At 41.8% G+C, this 26,450-nt stretch overlaps 1 protein-coding gene across 1 annotated transcript in view; it reads left to right on the top strand.

The window, feature by feature from the left end:
- Positions 1–26,450, top strand: part of LOC139694767 (corticotropin-releasing factor-binding protein) — a 144,109-nt gene that overhangs the window by 39,119 nt on the left and 78,540 nt on the right. The window contains exon 2 of the mRNA XM_071593279.1: positions 18,996–19,065. Coding sequence (XP_071449380.1) covers positions 18,996–19,065 — 70 coding nt within the window. The remainder of the gene's footprint in view (positions 1–18,995; positions 19,066–26,450) is intronic.

Below are 26,450 nucleotides of genomic sequence, written 5' to 3'. Positions count from 1 at the left end.
CCATCCCAAATACGGAGAGATTCATTGATGGAAACGACGAGACGCCAAGAGAGATCTACGGCAAGGGAGACGTGAGCACTAGGTTTCCCAATACTTTCAAACCGATAGAATCACACCGAATACTGAGAAAAGAGTTTTCTCGTCATGAGAAATGTTAGCGGAAGATGCTCGAGCGTAATAATGAGTATGAACCATTTAAACGCTCTGAGAAAATTACCGTTCAGTTGCGTAAAGATTAGATTACCAAAACTTGGTTGGGTTCATAGCGAAAAAGGAAAGGAGAAGAGAGCACGATCCACGCAGGATTAGCTTTGATCATCTCAGTCGACCGCTGCAGATGGACTATCTATTCCCTCAAAACCAAAGGCCTGCATGTGATGTAAATGTAGTAAGGTATGTGCTCCGTAAATGTAGCACGCGGGAGCGTACTCTAATTTATGACGCGTCGGGCAAAGTTTCTTTCCATTAGTCAGATCATCCAACGACTCCGGAAAAGATTTACTTTCGTCTGACAAAGGGACGACGCCAACCGCCCCCGAGGGACGCTCCTTCCTGGCTTCATCGCCTCCTCTCCCACCCCCCCCACCCCCGGCAAAACCCTAAGAGGCTCATAAACCTCCCCCTCGGCGGCCCTAACAGCTTCCTTTGACTGATTATTCCCCCACCCCAGTCCTCCGCAGATAATAATCCAGATCGATGGCCGATGCCACTCCGTCCTCAGGCTCACGGGGCGCACCCCAAGCCGACGCGGGCCGCCAAACTATCGCCCCGCCACTCGCACCGCCCCCCCGCTCTTCCTCGCCGCCCCTGGCCCTCACATTTCACCGCACTTCTTAGCCCATCCACCACCCCCGTTTTCAAATGCCCTTATAAACCCGATTTAATGCCCGCTGGTAAATCACGACCATCCGTGGTCAACCAACCTCCTCCGTAAATACACTTCACAAATTTTTCCGCAGCATGAAGGATATTCGGCATTCGGATAAAATACTTCGGCATCAAATAATTTGCACCCTGCGGATGATTCTGGCGTAGCAGTGAGCAAGTAGCGAGGCGAAAATCATCCGATTACAGAGAGCGCAATAGGTGCGCGGAGGTCACGTGTGTCGCCCACGACGAGGACGGAGAGGACGAGCGTGGCATGGGCCCCGAAGGGTGGCTCAAAAAAAGAATTAATCATCTTTTTTAATATATATTTACTTTTCCTAAAAGGTTTAGACGTCTTTCTCAAAGTAGACCCCTTTTTTAGCAATACACTTGCTCAACCTGTATTTCCACATTCATCGAATACTTTTATGCCGGAGGCCAATTCCTTGATAGACGACTCAAAATCGCCCTGACAACTTTCCACACTGCTTCAGATGGCAGAAAATGCCTACTGTGGTGTTTATTCACAGTGCGGGAAAGTAATGCGAGTCAAATGGGCTAGGCCTGGACTGTGTAGAGGGTGAGAAACACTTCACATTGATTTTCGCGAGATATTGAGCAGCAATAGTATTTGCGCTGCGCGACTGCGTATTATAATAGCACATCCTGCCTCTTTAACTTTGAAATACGACCTTTTGCCATCGATATATCAATGGAAAGTTTTCCTTATATCCCTATAGTACACCCCATTTACGTATGTGTCTGCTGTTGCGACGCCCTGACATGCCGAAATTGATACCACCATAACTTTTCCAGAATAAGCCACCACTCGGCCTTTTTATGGCCATGGTGATGCCGCAGTGGTGATTTACACACAGGGGCTTTGATGTTTTTTCTCAGGGTCAAGATAATACAGCTAAGTTCCATCTGCAGCGACAATCTTCGAGGTACTCCTTGTCTTCCTGCAAAATCCACTTCAACTGCGGATGTCCTGTCGTCCGGGCATGAGCTGCCTGGGAACCAACCGCTCACGACAACGTCCCAGTTGCCAATGACTGGATGGCATCCAATAAAGTTTCAGTACATCTGATCACTATATTACATGATTGTTAACGCAGCAGTGTTTACTTCCGTAGGAACAACGACTGAAACCATCTTCCAGCTGTGTTATAAGGAAGAATAAACGCTCCATAAGCCTCCGACAGTACCAATATTAGCCTCGAATGACGATTTGCTTAGGCGAGATCAACGTTTCAATGGAACATTAACCCGCGTCGTTTTTTGTCTAAGGCAATCTAAACATGTATTCCTGTATTCCTAAGTATGATGCTGGGTGCCTGCAATTGCCTTCAAAGCTATGTTTAGAGGTTAGTAGAAAGAAAGGACTCAATCTCGCCCCGTTGAAGTTGTTAAATAAATAAATGATGATTTCGTAAGAATGTACCAGCGATAAATGCGCATACCTTGTTACCAACGTACGTTAAAAGAAAGGTGTACAACACCCCTTTTTTAATTTCTCTCTTTTACTCAACAAAAATATTTTTCCTGTCCTCCCCTGTATAATGATTTCTCTTTTCCACTCTTTCTAAGAACCCTGCCATTCGCACCTTTAATTCCCCTCTTAATTTCCTCTCTCCCATTTTTTTCGATGAGAATTCCAAAATTCGTTTATAATCTCTTCATCGCCGCGGTAAAAGCTTTTCCTCGACTAAGTAGTTTCCTTTTATTGATCAATCGGCTTAAAAAAATATATAAAGATAACTGGAAATTCTTCGTGGGCACGAATTTTATGGCCCTTTCATGTTTCGTAACTCTGAATTCTGGAGATACTTATGAGAATGCTCAATCGTTTTTGGAAATATGTCGCTAGAAGCGTCCTGGTTACGAATTTAGCATGAAATATGTTTTCATAGTTTGATTGAAATTCTAAAATTCCCAAAAAAATGAGGATTACATAGTTCGGGTGAAAATCTGTGTAGATAAGGCTACTTTTAATTTAAAATCAAAGTATTCATACCCAATCATTCGTAATTAACTTGCTTTAACCAGATTGCCATATATTTATATGGAAGTGCAGAGAAACTTTTTTATTTTAAATTTGCTTGGAGGTAACTGAATGTACGTAAATATGATTTTATTTAGGATAACGTATTGTAATGGCAGTTGCAATAGCATATGTGTTTCGCCTACTCATAGCTCAATGCGCACTAAAAATAAAAGCCTAACTTCGCATGTTTTAACTACGTCTAAGACACTGTAGTCGATCCTAAAATGCATGATTTTTCGAAGGTAAACAAATTGGCAATGGCACTCTTGGACGCTCCAAGAAATAGCTTGTAACCACGTTTTCCTGAGAAGTACTGTCACAGATTGTTAATAAATAATTATTACCAAAACTTTCGTAGCTCACTGCCATCCCCATGTCCTCTACAACTAAAAATCAGGACTATTCCCGAGAATGCCTCTGGATGCCCTCATCTTTATCCAAGCCGTGCGCTCGTATCTTCCTGGGAAACTGCAGACGGAGTTTTGAATTGAGACATTGGAGCAATTTCCACTGAAATGGGCGAAGATGCCGAAAAAAATCAAATTTTCTTCAAAAGGGGGCGTGGCAATCCTGTGAATTGAGCGTTGGATTGCTGATCGGTGGGCTCGGGTTCGGTTTTTCGGAAACCTAAGTTTCACCCGAGATGAGTGATTTTCTGCGCGTCATATCTCCGTGGGAAACAACAGGCAGCAAAGGGAGAGGACCTGGACCCCCTCGACACCCGTGAACTTCACCCGGCGTCACGCTTAGAATTAGCTGACCTTTACTCTCACCTATCAAACCAACCTCCGGGTTGAATACTGCGGCCGTTATCATTCAAAATCTTTTTACGGATTAATTTTGAACAACAATATCATTTCTTAAATGCTACAAAAAATGTCAAAATTTGAATTTTTGTATATATGATGATGAAAAACTTTTGAGAAGGCTGGAGAATCATAAAGAGGGAAATGAAAGAACACACGAACGCAATGAACAAATCCATCATGCAAAAGCCTAGTCTCTCCTCCGAAAATCCGTATCATCATTTCTCAATAACAATACCATATATAGTGTTAAACAACTTAATGGTATCCCACAAACCACCGCTACGGAATGTGGCAGGGGATGATTCCTCAGTGGGCGTCATTATCAGCTTTTAAAGGTGAGGTCTTTTTGGAAATAGCCTCCAAATGTTTCTCTTTCCTAATTGCTGGTTCCTACAAACTGCAATCAAGTGCGAGGCCCATATCTGAATGCTCGCGATGAATGCAGGTCTGAGACGTCCCCTTGGTGTCTTCTCACCCATCAGCCTCCCTTCGAACGCGTTCATCACAAGTACATTACTTCTTTGCACGTTTTCAATCAGCTCTTCATTTCCTTGCACTATTATTTTATTAAAAGCGATACATTTTCTTTCCATAATGTATGCAACCACAAAAGTTAACTTTAGTCACTAAGTTAATGGTTAAATAATTCAACTGGTGGAAATAATTTGCACAACGGCTGAGGCATGACTTAATGTAGGGATGCCAAATCCTTTGGCGATTGAGTGCCAACTTGACTGACCCTTGACTCGCGTGTCAACCCATCGAGTGACCACCGAGGAATTTCCCGTAGCACCCTCCTAGTTCTGCGTTCAACTTTGGGCACGCATGCTATAAGTTTGCCTCCCCCGCCCTAAGGTGTCTAAGTTTAAAATCCTTCCAAAAATGTGCAAGGCTAGCTTTTAGCTAGAATAGCAATAAAACAAGAGTAAGAACTACTAATAAGAGTGATAACAAAATGAAAATTCTAGGCTTTAAGTCGACGTTGGGTGAGAGTGTTTGCTAATTGCTATCGAACCCCGAGCATTCGCCGGGTTCAAAGGAGTGAATGGAGTGGGAGCGACTTTGCCCTCCGTTCTCCGACTGTCAACTGTTCCCCCTCGCCTCTCGGGAAGCACACGCGTGTGTGGCGCAATATTTGATCGAGAAGTTCCCTTTTCCCGCAGGGTAACGATCCTTAACGTATCCCCGGAACTTTGACAACGAAGGACGACATCATTTGCAGCCACTACCCTTCACTTTTCCCGAAACGTAGGAGACCTAAACAAGATAATGACATTTGCAAACTATTTGAGGAGTTGACCATTCGTACTCGTGCCCTTAAGACTCCTTCGTATTATAACTTTATATTTGCTTGATGTTATGGTTTTAGAATCGGGAACAATTCTTTGTGGGATCCTATACACTGCCAATGATAGAATTTTTAACATATTTTGCTTTAATAATACATATTGAACAAGTCATAACTTCACAGGAAATGATTGTAACAGTTGTAACAGTTTGTAACAGTTTGTAAAGTCATGGAATCAGCCCAAACCAATTTTTTTGTTTTTTTATCATACATCGGAGCCATTTAAATTTGCCAAATATTCGCATTTCCGTTTTTAAGAATGCTCATATCACCGCTGTCAAATGCCTTCTACTTCACAAAGGCGTAAGCCAATGGAATTAGGTTTCGCAGAAGCAGGGGCTATTGACCAAGTTTAAATGCTCAGTGCCTCACTAAATAATAAATACATAATCCTTTAACTGTCGGGGAAGCTCTTTTCAAATGATTCTTTTTTTTAAGCGTTAATGTTTATGAATTTGAGTACTCCTCCAAACGTGGTAATGCCATGCTACGTATAGTCTCTTGATGAACTTATTTCAGTCTAAGCCATGCTACCATAGCTTCGAAGGTCCCGTACATTTATAATTTTATGATTAATGAAAGGCTTTGTATTCATAGCTATTGTATCTTCCAGTAGACGTGCCATTTGCTAACCGTACACATAGTCTGGTGTAGCCTGTTTAGTATGATAATCGAAGCAAATCAAATCAATGCCGTTCAATGGATTAGTGGTTTATTTTATTAATACGCCACTGCTTCCATGTACCACTTTGATGGCACCTTGCGCACATCTGATTTCTGAAATCATATCTGCCCTTCCGTCGATCACAAGCAGTAATCGTTTAGAAGTACTCACAACTGGAGGATTAATGCCCACGTTAGGCTCCCAGGGATAATATTCTCCCACCATTTCAATCAAAAAATTATAGTCAGTCAAAAACAAGCTTCAAGTTCGTGTTTAATAAAAATGATTATATTTTCTTAATTTAATCATATATAATATATAGTAAGCATAATGAATATTTATTACAGCCGATTAAAGTTTGTGAATTGGATGTCATACATATTAATGTGCAAACGACATTACATAGGAATTTAAATCAATTAAAAAACGCAAAAACCCTAGGTAATATTAAAATTATTGATAAACAATTATAATTGAGAGATTACACGCCTACCGACCGAATGAAAAAAACAACACTCGGTGCAGGGCGTGTCATTTCTTCTGTCATTGCATTTTAAAATTACGAAAGAAATCTACTCAATCTGCCAATGACAGTTGTAGCGGGCAAATTAAAAAAAACTGTCTGGATCTTTTCGATCACCCGCATGTGGTGAAAATTAATTGAAATGCTTACAAAATAATGATTCATTAGTTGAATAAAATTGAATCCCTGAAAGCAATTTCTGGAATTAAATGCAAGATGTCAAAAAGAAGGAGATTTTTTAAATGGACGATAATGCTTAATTATTTTTCATTTTGTTTACAGGGCTAAGTCTCCTCATGTCTGCCATATTCAATTGAATAATTAACGAAAGGTTCAATAATTTATCGATGAGATTCAAAAATAATTCCATTAAATCTGTTTACTTCCTTAAACATTTTTTTATGTTTACATCTACACATTAAATTATTATTTGGTAATCTGTCAATGAAAGTAGAATTTGGACGATATTATCCGCAATATTTACGTTTGATAAAAATTAAGCTATATCATAAAATTTGTTATGTACGAAGGAGCGAAAATCTTCTGAAACAGCCTTAAGGGCCCATAATAAAATATACTATTGTCACATTCAAGTAGTGCTGAAGTCAAGCAACTGAAAACTGAGTGATAATTTCATACTTTGAGTCGATGAAGTTCATATACGCTATAATGCGACGCAATAATTAAACCTTATCACACGACATACGAGCACAACCGTTAACTTTCAAGTTTATTCCTTTTAATCATATTTTTTGTTCCTTGGAAGCTACAGCTACAGAGTGTGGTAAAGGGTGAATACGCACCAGACTAATCTTGACCCCAATATTTTCACCCCTACCGCGGTCCGGCAATGTTATTCTGATAACTTATCATTCGTGGAAAAAATGACACCTTAAATCTATTTATTCTACATTTGATCTCTCTAATTTTATTGGCATGATTTCACCTACCGTGGTACGATGGGGGTAATAATACATTTTCAACATCATATGTTAAAGAGACGTCGTTCCAATTCATCCAAGAGCTTCAATCTGTAATTTAACCTTCGATCCGTAACTGATTCCCAGCCTAGCTGCTCTATTATTTTGGATATGCTACTAAGTTCATCATAACAGCGATTTACATATCTATCTCCTCTACGCTGCACGCGATCCAATTCGGCAATCAATCAAACTGCGTGAGTATCCCATATACTAGCAGCATATTCTAAATGAGGCCTAAATCAGTGACAGACAACTTTTCTCTTTCACCTTTTCATCACATTTACCCAGTACTCTTCGAATAAATCCTAACTTTTGCCTACCTTCTCCACGTATCCACCGTATGTATTTCACACAGGAGAGGTCGTGAGGAGTAGTAGGGTAGCTCCTGGGTATTTAATTGAGTCCACACATTCCACTTCGGTGTTCCCAATGCAGAAGATATTCTGAAAGTAATTGCTCTTTTTTCAAAAAGTCATCACTACGCACTCTTTTAGGTTTAATTCTAGTTGCCAAGTGTCGCACCAGCGTTGTATAGCATCAAAGTCATACGTGTATTTACGTTTACATGAGTCATTTTTCTCTTTCGGTGGTAACTATCCTCAATTATATACCGCTTGCTATTTCATTTAGCCTTCACCCTGAAATTTCCCCACAAGCCGATGAAATATGGTTTTTAGGAGGACATTATGGACTGTTATCCGTTATTTTCAACGAAATATTGGACATAAGCTCTGAATTTCCACCCCGAGACCTCTTCTATACGTATATTTCTAGGCATTATCTCACTATGGGTCGTCTACTTAGCTTATATTAATTGTTCAACCATTATATAAACAGTGATACCATTATGAATACGTTTTCATTTAATTGAATTTTAATGCGATTTATCATAATGAAACACCAGTCAGACGACTGACGATTTCTATTTATGCCCCATTTCATTCATCAACCATTTAAAAGGCCCCTTTTGATAGCATATCCAATGGTTAAATTAAGTATTTAAAGAAATGACAAATTATCTCAAAGCAAACACTTAGTAGCTTGCATATTATTCACTTTAGTCATTTATCAGTACTATATGTGTATACTGCACTTTTCTGGCTTGCTAACAAGCCACTGCACAGCATTTACTGATTAATCTTGATGAATGAAGTCAACACGATAGAGAAGCATAAATGAAGAAATACAGAATGAGGCTATGCACCATGGAGTTTTTGCATAAAAAATATATTAATAAATTTAGATCCCCTCAACTCTTACACCATAGCACTAACCTGTCTGCACAAAAGATTGTATCACCTTCACTGATTAATATACTTGAATAAACCAAAGCAGCCGTGAATAATCAATATTTAGTCATTGCATTTCACACTAGAATTTTAGGCAAGGCTATCACTGAAACCGGGAGTTATATCAAAGATGGTAAAAAAAGCTTCAAGATAATGAACATTTTAATAGTGTATTTTCAGTCTGGCTAATTAGACACCATAGTAATGTTCAATAGGGTCTATCCCAAAAGTAGTACGGCTTATTTTTTCCCGGATAGACGGGCAGATGGACGGGCGGCGGTTTCTCTGGCTGGGTTCGAGGGAGGGGAGTCGATGGAGAGGCTGGAGGCCGGTGCCAGTTGGCTCCCAGCCTGTGTGGAGTGCGAATCGTTCGTTTGCGAAACCTCTACAATGTGACATCGTTAAGCTCCATCTTGAAATGGTTAATGGAATCGCTCCGAGTTTGAAACCAATGTTGAACATCCTGATTTCAGTAGCTGGATTAAGTATCGTGTAAAACGGCATCGTGTAAAGTCAATAATGAGAGAGTAACCCCTGAAACAATCCATGCGACAAATATTTTTTCACCTTCAAATACTTAATGATAAGAGTAAAAGCAATAAGTGAGATATTTAAACTACTCCAGAATTGAAATATTTCCAAAACTCCAGCACGATGAAATTATTAATTATTCTAATCTAAATACCACCTGCCTCACACTTTTGTGGAGGATTGCACAGTAACACGAATATGCAGAATTGACCGAACTTCCCAAGGGAGAAAACGATGCTTATTTTCAATCTTTACCAACGCGGGCTTTGGCACAGCTGTATTCTGGAGGATTTATTGCACACGTAGCCAATTGAAGGAGACCAAACGAGATACGTAGATTCAATCGGAAGAGTATGATGCACGACCACTGCGAGAGCACTGCCCCTGCCTACACACTTCCCATGGAAGCTTGAGGACGTCGGGAGTCGGTTCATCGGTCGTATATTCCGGCGAGAGCATTCGCTGGGCCCCCTAGGGCCCTCACAGGTGGAGGCGCATACTCCACTAGAGGAACACAAGTCACCGACGCCCTGCACTCCTCCTTTATTTCTGAGTGTTATCTTTATTTCATTGCGCGTGATATCGACGCTGTTCAGTTGAACGGGTGGCACTGGCCATGTTCCGCGCGGCAGCGCTGGGGGCACTTGGGGCTTCAAGCACCCGAAGGTGAAGAGGACAGACCTGGGGGATGGGAGGGAGGACGACGCCCGGAGGGGTTGAAGCTATTGACTTTTCGAATCCCGTGGAGGACCAAGAGAGGTTTTGAAAGTGGTCCAACGGCGGCCTGACAGAATGTTTCAACACGCTTGAAGACACTCAGATAAGCATGAAGACTGCAAACTCTACACGAGGAAAATGAAAAGAAATATTCTGGAAAAAACGCGAAACAGCATGAGTGATTTCTTTCTGATTATCGATTGGGGAGTCGAAAGGCTGTTAATCTACTACGATCGCCTGATCATGTTATCAGAAAGGAAATTATTCCTTGAGGCTGGGGGTAATATGTGAAGGCGCCCACGTTAAATTAATGTAATGATACATTTTGGGACCGAATGTTATCATCCACGCTCTGTCAGAGAATAAATTATTACCGTTTAAGAGAGCGGCAAGAAAATTAAAGGCCTAAAATGGATTGTTTTGGCTTAAGGGCTGAAATATTTCCCACATTACTTAATAACTCAATTACGTACAAATATATACCAGTTCATCCTCAGTTTAATTGAAAATCAAAAGAATTAATGATGATGAAATGAGATTGCCCTTCCAGTCAGATTTTAAGGGTATGTACAATTTGTACCCATATATATTTTTGAGTAATTTTTAAATAATTTTATTGGAAATACGATAATCGATTTCACGGTGAAAATGCGTTGGACTTTCAAATTTTGAGCTGCGAAAATTATGTTGCCCAAGCCAATTTTACATACCCCTTATTTTATGCACAAATATAATTAATCTTTCGTAACCGCAAGTCTAATTTTAATTCCATGGTTTTTAAGACTGGCTGAACACGATCAGTTAGTCGTGGATGCCCTCCTTCCATACCAACTTGCGGTAGACTTGGATTTGATTTTTCACTGAAGAAAACACGATTGAATTAAAAAACAAATGACGAATGAAGCTTAAAACTACCACCTGCATTTGAGGATAAAATGGCAGACCTCTTTGTACTAAAAATGATGACTAAAACTAGTGGAACAAGTAGCCCTAATAGAAAACTACTCCCAGAAACGGATCATATTGGGTGAATGGAATCGAGACCAGTGAGTCTGAAAACCTTTCATCTCACGTCAATAAACGCAAACTAATAGGATGAAAATATTGCCTGTATACCATAATTGGTTACTTTATAAATCAACCTGGCAAAGAGTCACGTTAACATGGCATGTTTTATTCAGAACTCAGGTTAGTGAGTAGCTTGAGTCAGAAACCGTCTATTTCATAGCAAAGTTTACCATATTTAATACAGTGATTCAACAGAAAACGACCTGAGATTCTTTTTTATCGCTAAAGCGGTAGGTTTCAAAAGGGATCGTAAAAAAAGCATTCAAGGGCAAGTATTCATCCACGCCTCATTCATCCCTCATCGCCCTCCGGAGGACAAGCATCGGTCGACTCCTGCCATTACCCCCCCTCCCCCCCCCCCCGAGGTCCCAGCCCCCGACGGCCCTCCTCCGCGGGGCTAATTCCGCAGAACCGCGCCCCCATAAACACGGCCCTCATTCCCTCTCGCGCCACATAACCTCCTCTCGGATTACTGCCCCTGGGGTCGCTAGGGGCAAGCGGGTGGAGGAGGGAGGGGGGGGGAGGTGACGGGGGGTAATGGGGTCCTCGAGTGCTGGGAAGGGGTCCCCGGAAATGTCAAAATATCCGATTCCGAGACTGGATATTGCTCGGTGTCGATAGCAGAAACTGGTCCGAGAAATTCGATTTGGGCCAAGGCAACGCCTCGCTGCAAGGGCGAGCTCGATACCAACTTCTTTCGTCCGGAATTCCCAACTTTCGAGTTGGTCGAATATCCGAAATCAATAATAACTGTCTTTTCACGAACTTCGCTGTCGGAGGAACGGTGCATTGCGAGCGAGAGTCCAGCAATAGGCGGCGCACCACGGTCAAATATGTTTCGCCGTCGGCTTCTAATTGGTCGAAAAGGAATCGCCATTGATTTCATTGACTACATTATTTTATGATCACAAAAAATGGGACAATCCGTCATAATCACAACAATTCAATGACATTATAGTAGGAGCCGGGAATTCACAGCTTTACTTTTTTAATGAACTACATTACTACATTATATTCTCTCTCTCTCTGCTCTTCCGCATGAATTTTGGTGTGCGTGGCCTGTGTTACGACTTGCAGGGTCTTGATTACGACTCTGTCATTTGAAACCTGGATCTTGGATGTTGTAATATGTGTGGGTGAGCAAATTGTTTTCTTTTCCGATTATGTATTAATTCCACCTCCTCCCTCTCACATCTCCCCTATCTCCGCTCCCCTCCAGCCTCTCCTCTCCCTTTCCTCTCCCCCAACCATTCCTCTCACCTCTCCTCTGCCCCTCCCGTTCTCCCCTTCCCCTGGCTCCCTTCTCTTTCTCTCACATTCTTCATTCTTCACCTCCCCTAATCGAGCAGTCAAGACTACTGTTTCTTCCGAGGAAGACGGAGCTTAATTCCGTCGAAATTATTAAGAAATAACGTGTAAGTGTTCTTTTTATGCGTTCTTATATTGTTTGTTGCTGTCCCAGGTTTATATATATATATATATGTGTGTGTATATATATATATATATATATATATATATATATATATATATATATATATATAAATTCCCAAAATCTCTTTGACTACATACAACCGTACTAGGTGCAAAACCTGCACGTCCTTGTCATGATTTCCTTTCTGTGGCAGCATCTACTCAAATATCTCCCATCCCTCCCGACTTCTTCCTACATTTTTTAAGATGTCACATATCTTCTTACAATGTATACTCTGCCCAGCTTTTTAGGCTGGTACATGCACCACGCGCCTCTATGTTGGAATTAATAATCACTGAGTATCCTGCAATCCATCCACCGCCACACGAATTCCCAGACGTGCAGTTACCCACAGCGTAGGTAGCTACTCAACAACCAATCACCGATTACGGATACCCCTCTGAGTAATCCTCTCCCCCCCCTCTTCTCCTCACCTTCACCCTACCAGTTACTCCTCGTACTCTGATGAAGGTGGCAGCTACCGCCGAAATATTGGAGTCATGGCTTTCACTAATATTTGAGTCAAGCATAAATAAATATATGCAAAAAATATTTCCAGAAAAGGTTATTAAAAATCCGAACCACTAACACAAAACAACTAACTAACTAACTTGTATTTTGCGTTGGTCCCAGCCACCTTCGTCACAGCTCGAGTAACTGACGATTCCAACTAAACAATTTCCGCTCCACGTCTGTCTTGGTTGCCTCACGGAAGAATGTTAAACATGTTTAGGTTAACTCAAGTTTACGATGGATTGAAATGCTTATTGGACCGTCACAAAAGGATAAATGGATATATTTTACACCTGATGCTTATCATTTGATCTTAGGTTATTCCAAATATTTGGACAACCTTTGATGCCGATAATATTTTTATTTTAAATTCTCTTATCGCAATTTCCTCACGCAACTACATTTAAATATCTAATACCGTCTTTAAATACATTTCTGCGGTCATTTGGTAGAATAAACCATTCGAGGGCTTCTCCAAGTACTTACCTTAAGGTCATTCAAGCGTCCTCCCCGAGACTGCGCCCCTTTCATTTTTGTTGAATCGTTCTTGGGCCCGGAAACTTCAAAAGTGTCCTGGCTCAAGGCACTTCCCCGTGTCTTGAACGATAAGGCGTCAATGCCCGCCTGGCGGTGGGCTGAATCCGTTGATGCTAGAGAATTTATGGGAGGATTCCTGCAGAGTTATTTAAATTAAAATTTTCTCTTTGAAAAACGGATATTAGGAAAACGTTTTAATGGATTTTCCGACTTAGCCATATCAAGAGACTAATGAATGGACAAGCGTAAACTGAGATTCCCAAGGTGAGGGTTTCCAAGGAGAACAAAGGTGGATGTCATTCCGATGCTGGATTAAACCAAATGAAGTGTTGGAGGAGAGAAACTTGGTAGGTTAGGTGCCAGATAAGCAGTTTGAGAGAGTGCGAAATTGCAAATAAACATCGCGTATTGTATGTAAATATAAAGCATGCTCATGTTGGGTCTTCGTGCATCGGTTTCCTGTTGGGATTAAGATGCTCGCAGGGAACGATTCATAGCTACTTTGTGCTGCAATGCATAACGCTGGCGTCACGATCTCACGCCTTCCAGAGACATCCATCAGCCAAGTTTTCGGAATCCACAGTGGTGCTACGCATTTCGAATATTGGGCTGAAGACGCTCTGCATTCCTTCGATCAGAGGCCCTCCCTCGCTCCAGCGCTCGGAGCGCTACCTTATTTTTCCGCGCCGCCTCCCCGAAGCTCCCTGCGACACGTCCGCGCCTGGTGTGAACAATGGAGGCGACTTGAACAAGAGAATTCTGGAAATGGATATCCGCCTGGAAATGGGCATATTGTTGATGACGCGCAATAACTGCAATTAGACGTCACCATCCGACCCGAGCTGACGTTGCGCGCCAAGGAAGGGAGGAGGGGTGCCGCACCCCAATGAGGGGCAATTCTGAAGTTTGCCGATATTGTCTTTTGTGAGAAAAAGAAGCCATTACATGAATTAAAAATAAACACATTCATTAATTTCAGTATAATCCATATTTTCTTTTCGTCAATCCTTGTGATCTGTATAATTGCTCCAATATATTTATTTTTTTAAAAAGATTTATTTTCTCCAGGCACATATATTGCACCCATATATATTCACTTTTTTTCATTTCTAAAAAACTGTTATATTCACTAATACTTTCTTTTTCTCTTTTGATCTTGAAAGGATATGGTAATCTAATAGCTTTATAATTTTAGACTGCGAGGCAGCCATTTCATGGTCGACTGAAAAGTTTCAGACCTCAAAATGAAGATGGCAGCACTACTCTACAAAAGTTGAATAATGTGTTTGAGCATGCGTTGAAAGTTACACAATTTCAGCCATTTTGGACCCTCAGTTTTTTATGCTTGTCAATCGTTTGAATAGGTTGTTGTGAGGAGTTATTACGAAAATGGAAAACATGTGAGGGGTTTTACGAAAATGGAGAGTCGAGCTGTCATTTAATATTTGTTTTTGAAAGGCAATGCGCCCACGTTTGGCGCGTTTTTCGAGCATTATTAATTATGAAAATAATGCGCATGTTTTCATTTCTTTCTCTAGGAAAAAACAGATTTATCGATCGTTCTTGTGCAAATGCTTGAAGTTCTTCAAAACACTCTCCCCCTACATCAATACACTTGTGTAGACGTGTCTGCCATATCTGGAAGGCACCCTGAAACTCGTCGACGGGGATATCTCTCAGGAATGCTGTAACATTCTTTTGGATGTTTTCCACGGTCTCCCAATGCTTTCCTTTCAGCTCTCTCTTCTGTCGGGGAAACAATAAAAATCGCATTGAGCCAAGTTGGGACTGAAAGGCGGCCGGGGGATCACCGGGGTGGAGTTCCGGGCCAGGAAGTTGGTAACGACAAAGGACGTGTGACGATACTTTCGGCACAAGGCTCGCGCAAACCTTTCGCATTTCCATATCCTAGGGCACTATCCCATGTACCGCAAATTTGGACATGTGCAGTGTGTCAGCAATTTTCTGAATGCTCAATCGACGGTTGAATTGCAAAACTTCGCGAACACGATTCACGTTTTTGTCAGTTCTAGACTTTGTTGGGCGTCCAGAATGGCGACCTCCTCCCTGCTCTTTTTGAACGCCTTGTACCATCTGCCGGACTGAGACTTTGAAAGGCAGCCGTCCTTGAAGGTCTCTCGAAGCATTTGGGCTGTTTCTGTTGCATTCTTCCCAATCTGCACGCAAAGCTTGATGGCGTATCGCTGTTCAAGCAAACGCGCCATCGTACCTTTTTACAAAGTTGAAAAACACACTTCACGCGGAGGCATGTCATTGCGCTTGGACTGCTCGGAGCAAACTGACGACCAGTTGTGTCGGAACGGTAGACATCCCATTACATTTCCCGACCGGTTTTATCACACTGCCAAGGATAGCCGCGACACAATAAAATCATACGCATTACTATCATAAAGGACTATGTATCTATCTGCGCGTTTTATTCCGCATTCGCTCACTTTAGACCAAAATCGCATTCGAATGAACCTTTCACAGGCCTTGTAGGAGCGGTTTAAGCGAAGAGATTCGGATAGTTTGTATCGATTCATAACTCTAGATGAATCTCGGATCCACTTCTACACTCCTCTCCTGAGACCAAATAAGTCAATGCAAGGTAGACAGATCAAAAGCTGAGTCTCTGCTCCGATAAAGGCATAGGTTTTTACATCGGCCGGGAAGGTAATTGTGACTGTTTTTTGAAATAGTCACGGAATTGTGTTTCATTCATTGGTTATCCTAAAAAAGGTAACTTAATAACGAGAGATTATTTTGCGTCATTACTGGACAATTTTAAGGTAGAAATTGCAAAAAAATGACCGCATGTTAATAAGAAGTAAGTGCTTTTCCATAAGGACAATGCACCTGCTCCATCAACACTTCTGCGGTGGGTGTAATTCTCGAATGGCGCTTCGAATTGAATGACCACGATTACAATCAACAGATCTAACCCCCAGCCACTTTTTCCTGTTATTTAATCGAAATAGTATTATAGAGATACTAAGATTTTCATTGGACGAAAAGGTCTTCACATACCTAAACGCCAATTCTAAGGAAAAGCACACCAATTAGTATTTGAAGGGATGAAAAAGTTGAGGACATCGCTGGAAAAAGTGTAACGACTTAAAATGAGACTGTATTGAAAAACAAAAATAAATTTGAAGCAACAAATGTCTTGTTTAGTTCTAAGTTTGGAAACTTTTCAGACCAGCCGACGATTCAGGTCGCCCCCGCATAGCTAGGAGCGCCGGGTAAGGGTGGCTGGGCGCCTGTGGTTGACTTCGAAGGCATGGTGGTCGGGTATTTGGCTGACATACATGATTTAAAATAGCTCTCCACGCGTGTCTAATTTGGGAATGACTTGCTGAAGATACTTGAATGATTCTTAATTTTCATTGCCTCTAAATAGAGCCATTGTTTAAAGGCGGCTTCCTTCCCAGGGACTTCCGATTTTTTTGAGGGATACGTGGCTCAGGCCGATTGTTCTGCTGACATTGTCGTCTGTTCCCATTGCAATGGCCCCTGGTGTCCTACCGAGTGGGTTCTGAATGGGAATTCATGCAGTCTCCCCGGTGCATTCATTTCTTGGGGAAAATTCCGCGCGGCGTTCCGTAAACGTCGGCGAGTTCTATCCTTCGCGCCTTTGGTGATTTTTTTTACTCGTGAGTTCGGCTCGAAGGCTATCCTAATATCATTCATTCCATCGGAGTGTATTCCCTAAATAGTTTGTCGTTCCCTTCGCATGTAGTGGTGAAGCTTTCTTAGTTGAGTGGTTCTCCTTTCTAATGGGAGGAACACTCTTCCCTTGATTGCGCTTTTTCCTTCGGGATAACCTTCTGGAACGCTCTGGAGAGTCTTTGTCGCAATGCCCATTACCTCGTAAGATCATCTCCAATGTGTTCCTCTGCGGAGTGATTCCTTTGGTCGCATATCAGGGTGAGTTAGTGCAAATCAGTGCGCAGACCATTGGATTCATCGAAGACGCGAGTAGCTTGTAGATAGTGATTGGTGCCCGTCAATCTTTCGTGTATCTCGGGGCCCAGGGCTCCAATTTCTTATTCTAACAGCATAATTATTACCCCAGGATATTTCATTTATCCCAGGAACTTTCTTTTACATCTATAGCCAACTGTTAGCCACAAACATTGAGTAAGTGTACAGCAGTAACTTGTAAAAATGTCGCCTTCGAAATGGAAAATTATAAACTAATAACTGATCGATCGGTGCCAAGGAGGACGTGAGGGGAGAACATTTTGCCGCCTTAGCGGTGCCCTTCATTGGCTTCCGTCCGGGAGCGGAAATTCGCATATCCATTGACTCACGGTGCGTCAAGTGAATGACTGAGGCCCCATTCAATCGACTCGATCAGTCACTAGACCGAAGAGCGCGTCCGGTTTCCGGGGCAGAGTCTGACATTCTCCGCCCAGCCTTCAAATTGCTTCAGGAGGGCGATTGGTTGAATTCCTTTGAGCAACTAAAGTGACTCGTCCGCCAGACCGAGGAAATGAACGCAATTCCTTTGAATGACATTTTCGAGGAAGACTGGATGAATAAAGCCAAAGTTTGAAATGATATGTTGTTGCTAGTGCACCGCGCTCCCATCCACTGAATTATACATGCTCCAGCTTCAACATTTTCAGAATGAAAATTTAGCCAACCCCTATTTCGACATCTATTGGTTTATTATTTAAATTGAGTTTATAATTTTATTAATATTCATAATTTGATAGAATTCTTATGATAGCTTGGAATAAAAACTATTCGTGCCAGTGAAAAGGGTTCAGGACGAATGGATGAACTGAATTTCATTCTATGGTATTGTTGTCTCAAAAAATGTATTATAATTGAAAACAACATTAATTCCTATTTCCAACTTGTGTATACCCGTGAGTGGTATAGCCGCCCGTGCTGAATGCCAATTTTATCATAAGTAGCAAAACATGTGTTCTTTTTCCCGGAGAAATTGTAGCGTCTGAGAGTGTTTTCTGAAAATGCCACTTCATTATTTAAAGAGTGATGCCAGTTAATTCTACATGATTACACATAAAATTATCAAATTTATCCAAATCTGGAATATTAAAATTTGTACGTGGTAATATAAAATATAGAAAGCATTAAACTGCATATATACATTCAAGATAAATTGCTGCCTATCCTGGAAAATACTGTTTTGTTAACTTAATAAGGTAGAAAGAAATATGGTTTGTTAGACTTTTTTTATGAATCAAATATTATATTGGAATCCCCTTTCCTGTTTTAAATATTATAGTGTTAAAGGAGGCATGGGAATTGAAATTATTTTGGACATAACAGAATACCATCACAAAACCCCCATATATTCTTGGCCATGATTTTTTCCAAGCTGCTCCATATGTAATGTTGAAGCCAAAATAATTACTGGCGAAGGTGAACATTTTTTCTACAAAATAGTGACCAAATGGCAACTATTTTTCAACAAGATTATGTAAACTAAGTACTGGAGTACAAAACTCTGAGCCTTTTTGAAGGTTTATAACTCCAAATTACTCCATGATAAAACTGATTTTCATTTAAAGGACTCATAAGATCATATTTCCAACTTTGTTGACTTTGTCCACGTTTGTACTTAAACCATTTTTGTCTTTGTTTCAATAGGCGCTGAAGATGACAAGAAGCAGTATGTCCAGTTTAAGAACCAAGAGAGCCACGGAACACATCATTTCAGGTAACTCATGAAAGCAATTCTAAGGGAAGTTACGTTAATACAATGTTTCCCGAAAAAATATAATCAATATATTGAGCAAACATGATTATTTGAATATATTCTATTGTTTCAGGCTTCACTTCGTGGAAGTATTTAATATCCATTACTAAAAAGCAAGAAAGTCTTTCTTGCTTTTTAGTAATGGATGATTATTTGAATTTAATTGTAATATCTCCTAACCTCACACTGTGAAATATTCCGTGCTGCCAGTAATGCTGTGGGTTTAGGAGACGACATACATATATGCTGATACTCTTTCTAGCAGCGAAGGAAAAGAACCCACGGAAATTTACTCCAAAACGATGGCTTCGGCCTCCTTTCTCTAATTCTTCAAGATTTGTAGGACCTGTAAAATAGAACAATAAAAGGGTTTTCATTGGTGCACATTACGTGTGAAAACGGGTAAATCTAAATTAAAATGTTCAATGGCATAATTTTTATGCTCACAGCTATATTTCCATTATCAGTCTGCAGCGCAGTGTTATTCAAGAGTTTATCTGTTGCTGCTAAAGCAACAGAAAATAAAATCTGGCAGCTTAAATAAGATTTTTTATGAGCTCAAAGGATTAATAACACGCTTACCGCAAAACCTGAGATTGGAGTCTCTTGAAGGGCGACAAATATTAGCGAGACTCTAATTACTGCTTAAATACCAATAACATCAACTAGACAACAGAGGGAATAATTTTCACCCGGCATGATATTGGGAGGAGAGACCACGCTGTGGTGTTTTTAGGACGTATACACCGTACAAAATTATACAAGTGCTTCCTCCTGCCCAAAAACACGATATACAACACAGCAAAACCATTCTGTCCAGGCGGAGTTAATGCGAAAGGTATTGCTGCTCTGTAATTAATCCATTAATTACCCTAGTGGCTGTTGACCGTCGTGTAATTTGGATATTCTCAATAATTTCTACATTTGTGCGAAAGAATGTTATCCGGCCATAAATAAGGAACCAAAGAGCTCACAACAAAAGGGCTACACTCCCTGTATTGTCCCTGCAGCACGAGAAAACGCTGCATTCGAATGGAGGAGGCACAGAGGCGGTTGCGGGTCCGTCGGGTGAGATCGGTTTTCAGTGAACAGAGTTCGCTGGTAGGTGATCACATTTACTATAAGATCTCTCCCCGTGGAAAATAACCTTGACTAGGTTGACGGTTTTGTGCGTTCCGATGACCCCTAGAGCTGTGCTGGCGGGAGTAATAATAATTGCTCCTGGTAGGGTAACCCATTGACTGCCAGATAGGTCGAAGGTTAGAAGCCAGACGAAAGGTAGTCCGCGCAGCGTCTGTTCCTCAGTAAGGCGGCTGACCCCGGAGTGAACGTCCATCTGAGAGACAGAGTGACCTTAAAAACACTACTGAGGATGGCAACGGGAAACTATCTCCACGAAATAATGAGCAAATATTTGAGCTTGAGTCCCGGCAACTGCGGAAGTCATGCAATTGCGTGTAATACGTGGCAGAGGGAGAGGCTGGACTTCCATGGTCGTCATCTCATGAAAATCTGGGAAACAGAAATTGAGATTAAAAGCATATAAGATATAAGAAGACCTAAATAAAATAAGGACTTGGAATGTTTGGTCAATGTGGAGAGTGGAGAAATTATGTAGATAATGTAAAGCGGGTGGGTCGCGGTAGTCCAGGGGGTAGAGCGTTGGACTACTGACCGAAGGATCCCGGGCTCGATTCCCGGGCAAGGCACTCTGGGCACCTGCAGCTCCATCCAAGCTATGTGATTATTCGGGTACCAGATTTTCCAGGGAAACCATAACCGGCTCAGGGAAAGGAACTGCCCCCCTACCCTGATGTGTGAATTTCACACGCCGTCGGGCTTAGTACTGGGTGAACTCTACCATCATCTACCAAATCGACCTTCGGGTTGACTACTGTGATTTTGTTTTTTATTTAATATTAAGCGGGGGATGATGGTAAGAGGAAATAAAGATACTTTGGGGAGATGCGAGGTGAGATGGAAGGATAGCGGGAATCACTGGAGTGATAGTTATAGAGTAAATTAATACAGCCCGGGGGACGAGAACCAGCGAGGGGTGGCAGCAATATTGAAAATCAGTATGAAGAAGCGCATTGAAGAGTGTGCAAGCAACTTACAGAATGTTATTAGTAGAAGTAAAAGCTGAATGAACAAACTTGGTCATTGTTCAGGTAAACATGCTACCGGGCAATCATAAGGAGGAAGAAGTCGATAGGATATACGATCATTTATACGACATAATCACGTGTAGGATCCTGTGGGAAACATTTGATAGTAATGGGGGATTGGAATGCGAAGAAGGGCGGAGTAAGAGATGGTAATGAGGTGAGGGAATACGGTCTAAAAATAAGGAATGACTGACGCGGTGAGAAAGTAATGGAGTTCTACTGGAGACAAGGGTTGATCCCAACGGACACTTGGTGTAAACACCTCAAAAGGCGTAGGCAAACATGGACAATCCCCGGGTATTCAGAGGTTTATCTGACAGTACAATTGTTGAGGACAGGTTTAGTAACTTCGCATTAAATTCGCAGTTTTCAAGGAGCGGATGCGGACTCAGACCATCAGAGAAGAGCGAGCGTTCATGGAAGTGAGTCCTTCGCTCCTCATAATTCATTCTTCGATTGATTGCAAAACAATGAATGGGTCACAGTCGTAAGAGATTCTCCTCGCAGGGCCAGAGCGCGTGTTGGGGTGACTGCGGCTCACGGGGTCACTACCGCCCACAAACAAAGGGAGTGAGTGCTTGCGATTGCTGCCCGTCAATGTGCGTCAAGTCGCCACTTGTCCACAGTGCTGCGTCCTCTTCCTCCAAATATGGCGGCCTAGGGCAATCATCCCTGCCATGAAGATAGTATTTAACCTGCACCAGATGTATCTGATATTTCATGAGAAATGATTTACCCTAAACTCTAATTATCATATACTAGTACCATATTTTTGGACATACAATATATCCATCTCAAAATAAAAAAAGGAATAATCATTCGAGTGATTTTGAAATTCTCATGCACATATATTTTTATTAAATCCTCTTAAAATAGATTCATCAGCTCTTCATGAGCATTACATGAACTGGTATAGGGTATTACGGAACCACCAATGTGCGCAGGTATTTATACACGACTGGTTCAAGACAAATAACTTGCACACATATTTAATGGCCTTACATAAACCAGAAATACTTTCACCTTGTTTCCATGGATACGACAGCCCATGACGTAAATACTAAAATATTGGATTTTCATTCCTCAGTCTGAGTTCCAGTGGAAATGGAATTAAAATAAAAGTTCACCATCGACAAAGCATCATTTTCTATCCTCCGAGTCCTGAACCCAACGAGGGTAAAATGAAAATGAATAAATTCAGTATTCCGCGCATAGAACTCGTTCATTTGGCATCTGACTGTACTCGAAATGGAGCGTCACCCACGCAGGCGACGGAAATAAGACCGACTATTTGTGAGCGCCCTCCTCGGAGGCGCCTCCCTCTCTCTCTCCCTCTCTCTCTCGAGAGAGAGGGAGAGAGAGCCGCGCGATTTATCCACCCGATAAAGGGATACGGCGCACCCGCTGACAGGTTGCCGCCCACCCCCGTCGCGGGCACACCGTCGAGGGCGCGCGCGGTCCTCCCGCCCGCTGCACGCGCGGCTCTGACGCAGGCTGGCGGGGCGTGGAACAGACACTTCCCGACCCCCTCGCTTCCCCCGCCTCCGGCCGCCTTGACTCCTTAGACAACCGCTGTTCATCCGAGGGGGGGGGGGGGGAGATTTAATTCGAATGAGCAAGGGGATTGTTGGGGGAGGGGGGACTCGCGGGGGGTTGGAGAGTGCCGGGGTTTGATGGTTGAAATGCAAAGGGAGGGGGGGGTGCAACACAAAACGATCCACTCGTACCCCGAGGGCCGGGCCCCTCGTTCGCTCCATACCCCGGGGTGACGCGTCCTGCGCCCGCGAAGATGGGAAATATCAACGTCTCATTAATTTTAACATCCAAATTAATCTGAGAGCAGTCGACGGGTCAAGGTAAGATTTCGATGGGCCTGGGAACCCGCCGATTGTCTTTACGATCTCCCACCCCACGGTCCCGCCCCACCCTTCACCCTCCGCACAGAACTATGCTTTAAATCCGCAGGCCTGTCACCACCACTCTCGCTCTATTGCTCCCGCTCCCAGCATCCCTCCCTCAACATATCCCACGCTTCAGCACGGCATTCGCGCTCGATATGCCCCGCATCCGCTTTTCCAGCCTTTCTCCCTCCCCCCCGCCCCCCTTCGCACGCACCAATCCTCCGTTTACCTCTTCTTTCTGCAAACATTATCAAGTCTTCACGATGGCGGGGAAATTAAACTGCTTCGGCCGTACGAATCTAACATTCTTCAGGGGCTATTGCTACATTTTAAACATGCTTTGTTTATATTCGCCTGTTATTTCTGAACTAACCCATACAGTTTCTGTCAGTTTTTCCCCCAAAAGGGTCAAAACTGGACGTAGAACATTCCAATATCTGCGCTAAAAAACATAGCCCTCGCCCTTGAACCACTCAATGACTTCACACAGCTCAGGAGAAACCGGCGCGCTTGCTTGTCGATCTCCCCGAGGGGGGAAGGGGGGCGCCCTTTCGCATTCTCTGCTTTTTATTAATATCTGAAAGCGTTGATGAAAATGTTGCAAATAATGGATTCTTCCGATTGGCAAAAATACTTCTTCAGTTAGCACTCCGAGTAAAGTTTTTGCTCATGTTCGATGAACCTAAAACGAAGAGAAGTTAGAAAGAAAGCCGTTTGTGGCTGGGATAACCTAGGAAGTATAAGTCGGGAGAATGTGTGCTGCGCATGTAAAAACCGTCTCAATCGAAGCATAGCTGATTTTCATTACAATTGTGTTGACACCTATATTTGGCATTTACCGTGCTAAGTCGATGCTAACAGTAAGTACTACGCCCTGGTGGTCCTGCTTTAAAGGAATATAATAGTCATTGGGTAGTCATCTAAAGGAAAGGAGAAGAACTCAATAAGTTGTAGCGTACTCAACAATAGAGGAGTGTAATAACACTAGTTTGAATCAATATCACACACATAAAATCGTACACTTTTTGATATTTTTATTTCAGGCAAAAGATAACAGAGACCCCTTTATAAAGTTCTTATGTGAGCTAATATTATAATGAAAAAGTATGTTATACTCTATACGCTTAACAGCCAGCCGAGAAAGTATTCGTTTTAATCAAAACCTAAAATTTTTTCCATTTAATTGAAAGAGATTATTTTGAGAAGCAGTTCCTCAAATGATCAAAGGATAGTTAACCATGATTCAAAACAAAACTCTAGCACGGAAGTTATTTTAATGCAATTATACTTGCATATCCATTTCATTCAACGAATGGAGCATATTTTTTGCTATGATAACCACTTAACATACCTGTATCCAAGACGCGGGAATTTGTGGAAAAGCTATGGATGAAGCGTTTATATCAACCGATCCAGGAATCAAAGGAGCAAAGTTTAGAGCTGAGTGGAATGAAGTCGACTCCTTTACCTAAACTTGATAAAGCTATCCACGCTTAACCTGCATCCCATCGAAGAAATATGGTGCACATCATTAAAAAATGGTTTTTCTGGTCACTCAAAATGCTCTCTTAAAGATAGCCGTTCGTCTCAATGACTCTTTTGCCAAGAAGACCTCGGAATTTACAGAATTGCATGCTGGCATGTTATCCTCCTCCACGCAGATTGTTTCCCACACCAAGCAACACGGGGATGTACAGGCTTCCGAGAGGGCCCGGGTTTGAATCCCAGAGGCGGCAGAAATTTTTCAGTGGTATCCCGATCTTGAGGTGCTTTGTGGAGAGTACTTTGAGTGAGTACGCCGTCCGTCGGATGAGACGTTAATCTGCGGACCCCTTGACACATTTCGACAAGAGTAGGCTAATGATGACACCGGGTTTCTCTCCACCCTTCATCCTTTCCCATCCAATCTTAATGGCACAAATTACCTCAGATATCGTTCGCCTCCCATAAAAAAACTGCAAAAACCAAGCAACACCATCATGCCTTTTAATTTGCACGTATCCCGTTGCCGAATCAACGTATTCTTCGCTGCCAATTCTCTCATTTCATCATTATTATGGGCAGTATACCGTCTAAGGCAGTTTTGAAGTGGCCACTGATTAACTCAAACTGAACTCAAAAAGTAAAATTAGGGGATACATTTTCAAATGAGGCGAGCGCATTAGCAGGAGTTCCACAAGGCAGTGTTCTAGGGCCATTACTCTTCCTAATTTACGTAAACGATCTACCAAACAATTTACATTCCCAAATAAGACTCTTTGCTGATGACTGCATTATATACAGACGGATAGAACATGTAAATGACCACGTAATATTACAAAATGATATCGATCGCCTTGGTGACTGGGTTACAAATAATAATATGGGCATTAATATAAGTAAAAGTAAGCATATAAAATTTTCAAATAAAAAGAATGCAGAAAAGGAAATTTACACCCTCTTTGGAGAAAGAATCCCATGTACTAGTCAATGCAAATATTTAGGCATTTATTTAACTAGGGATCTTGGGTGGGGAGTCCCAGTAGACAATTTGACACGGAAGGCATTTAAAGTATTGCATTGGGTGATGAGAAATTTAAAAGGAAGTAGCGTAGCCACAAAAGAAAAAGCATATAAGGCACTGGTTATCCCTATCCTAGAATACTCCTCCATAGTATGGGATCCATATGAGGTGGGACATATTAAAAAGATAGAAAAAATTCAAAGAAAGGCAGCAAGATATGTACTCGGAAGGTACAAAAGAACAGATAGTGTCACAGAAATGTTAGATATACTGAAATGGGAGAGTTTGAAAAATAGAAGAAAAAGGAGTAGGGTAGGCGCGATGTATAGAATTGTTAAAAAGGACGAAGCGTGGGAAGATTTATGGCAAGGGAAAGAAAAGCCTAACTTTAAGGAAAAAAACGACCATAATTTCAAAATAAAAATAAGGACTCAAAAAACAAATAAGAAAAAATACTCTTTTTAAATAGAACCATAATTGATTGGAACCAGCTGCCTGGAGGTTTGTTTGAGCCCTTTCCATCCAATTTTAGACGTTTTAAGTTGAAATGTAAAGCAGCCACTGGGTAATAGACTTCATTGTAGTTATGAAAATATTGTTTGTATGTGATGTGGACGGCATTTTGTATGTGATGTGGAAGTTTGTTTGTATGTGATGTGGAAGTGTCATTATGTAAAAATATTTTGTCTCTTATCTGTTTTTATGTGTTCGTATGTAATTTTCGTTGTTAGTAGTTATCTTTGACCTAACCTTACCGTTGCCGCCAGGAAATTT

This window comes from Hetaerina americana, unplaced genomic scaffold, assembly GCF_022747635.1.
Source record: "Hetaerina americana unplaced genomic scaffold, ioHetAmer1.1.p SCAF_54, whole genome shotgun sequence".
Taxonomy (NCBI): Eukaryota; Metazoa; Arthropoda; class Insecta; order Odonata; family Calopterygidae; genus Hetaerina; species Hetaerina americana.
This window is presented reverse-complemented; position numbering and strand designations above follow the sequence as displayed.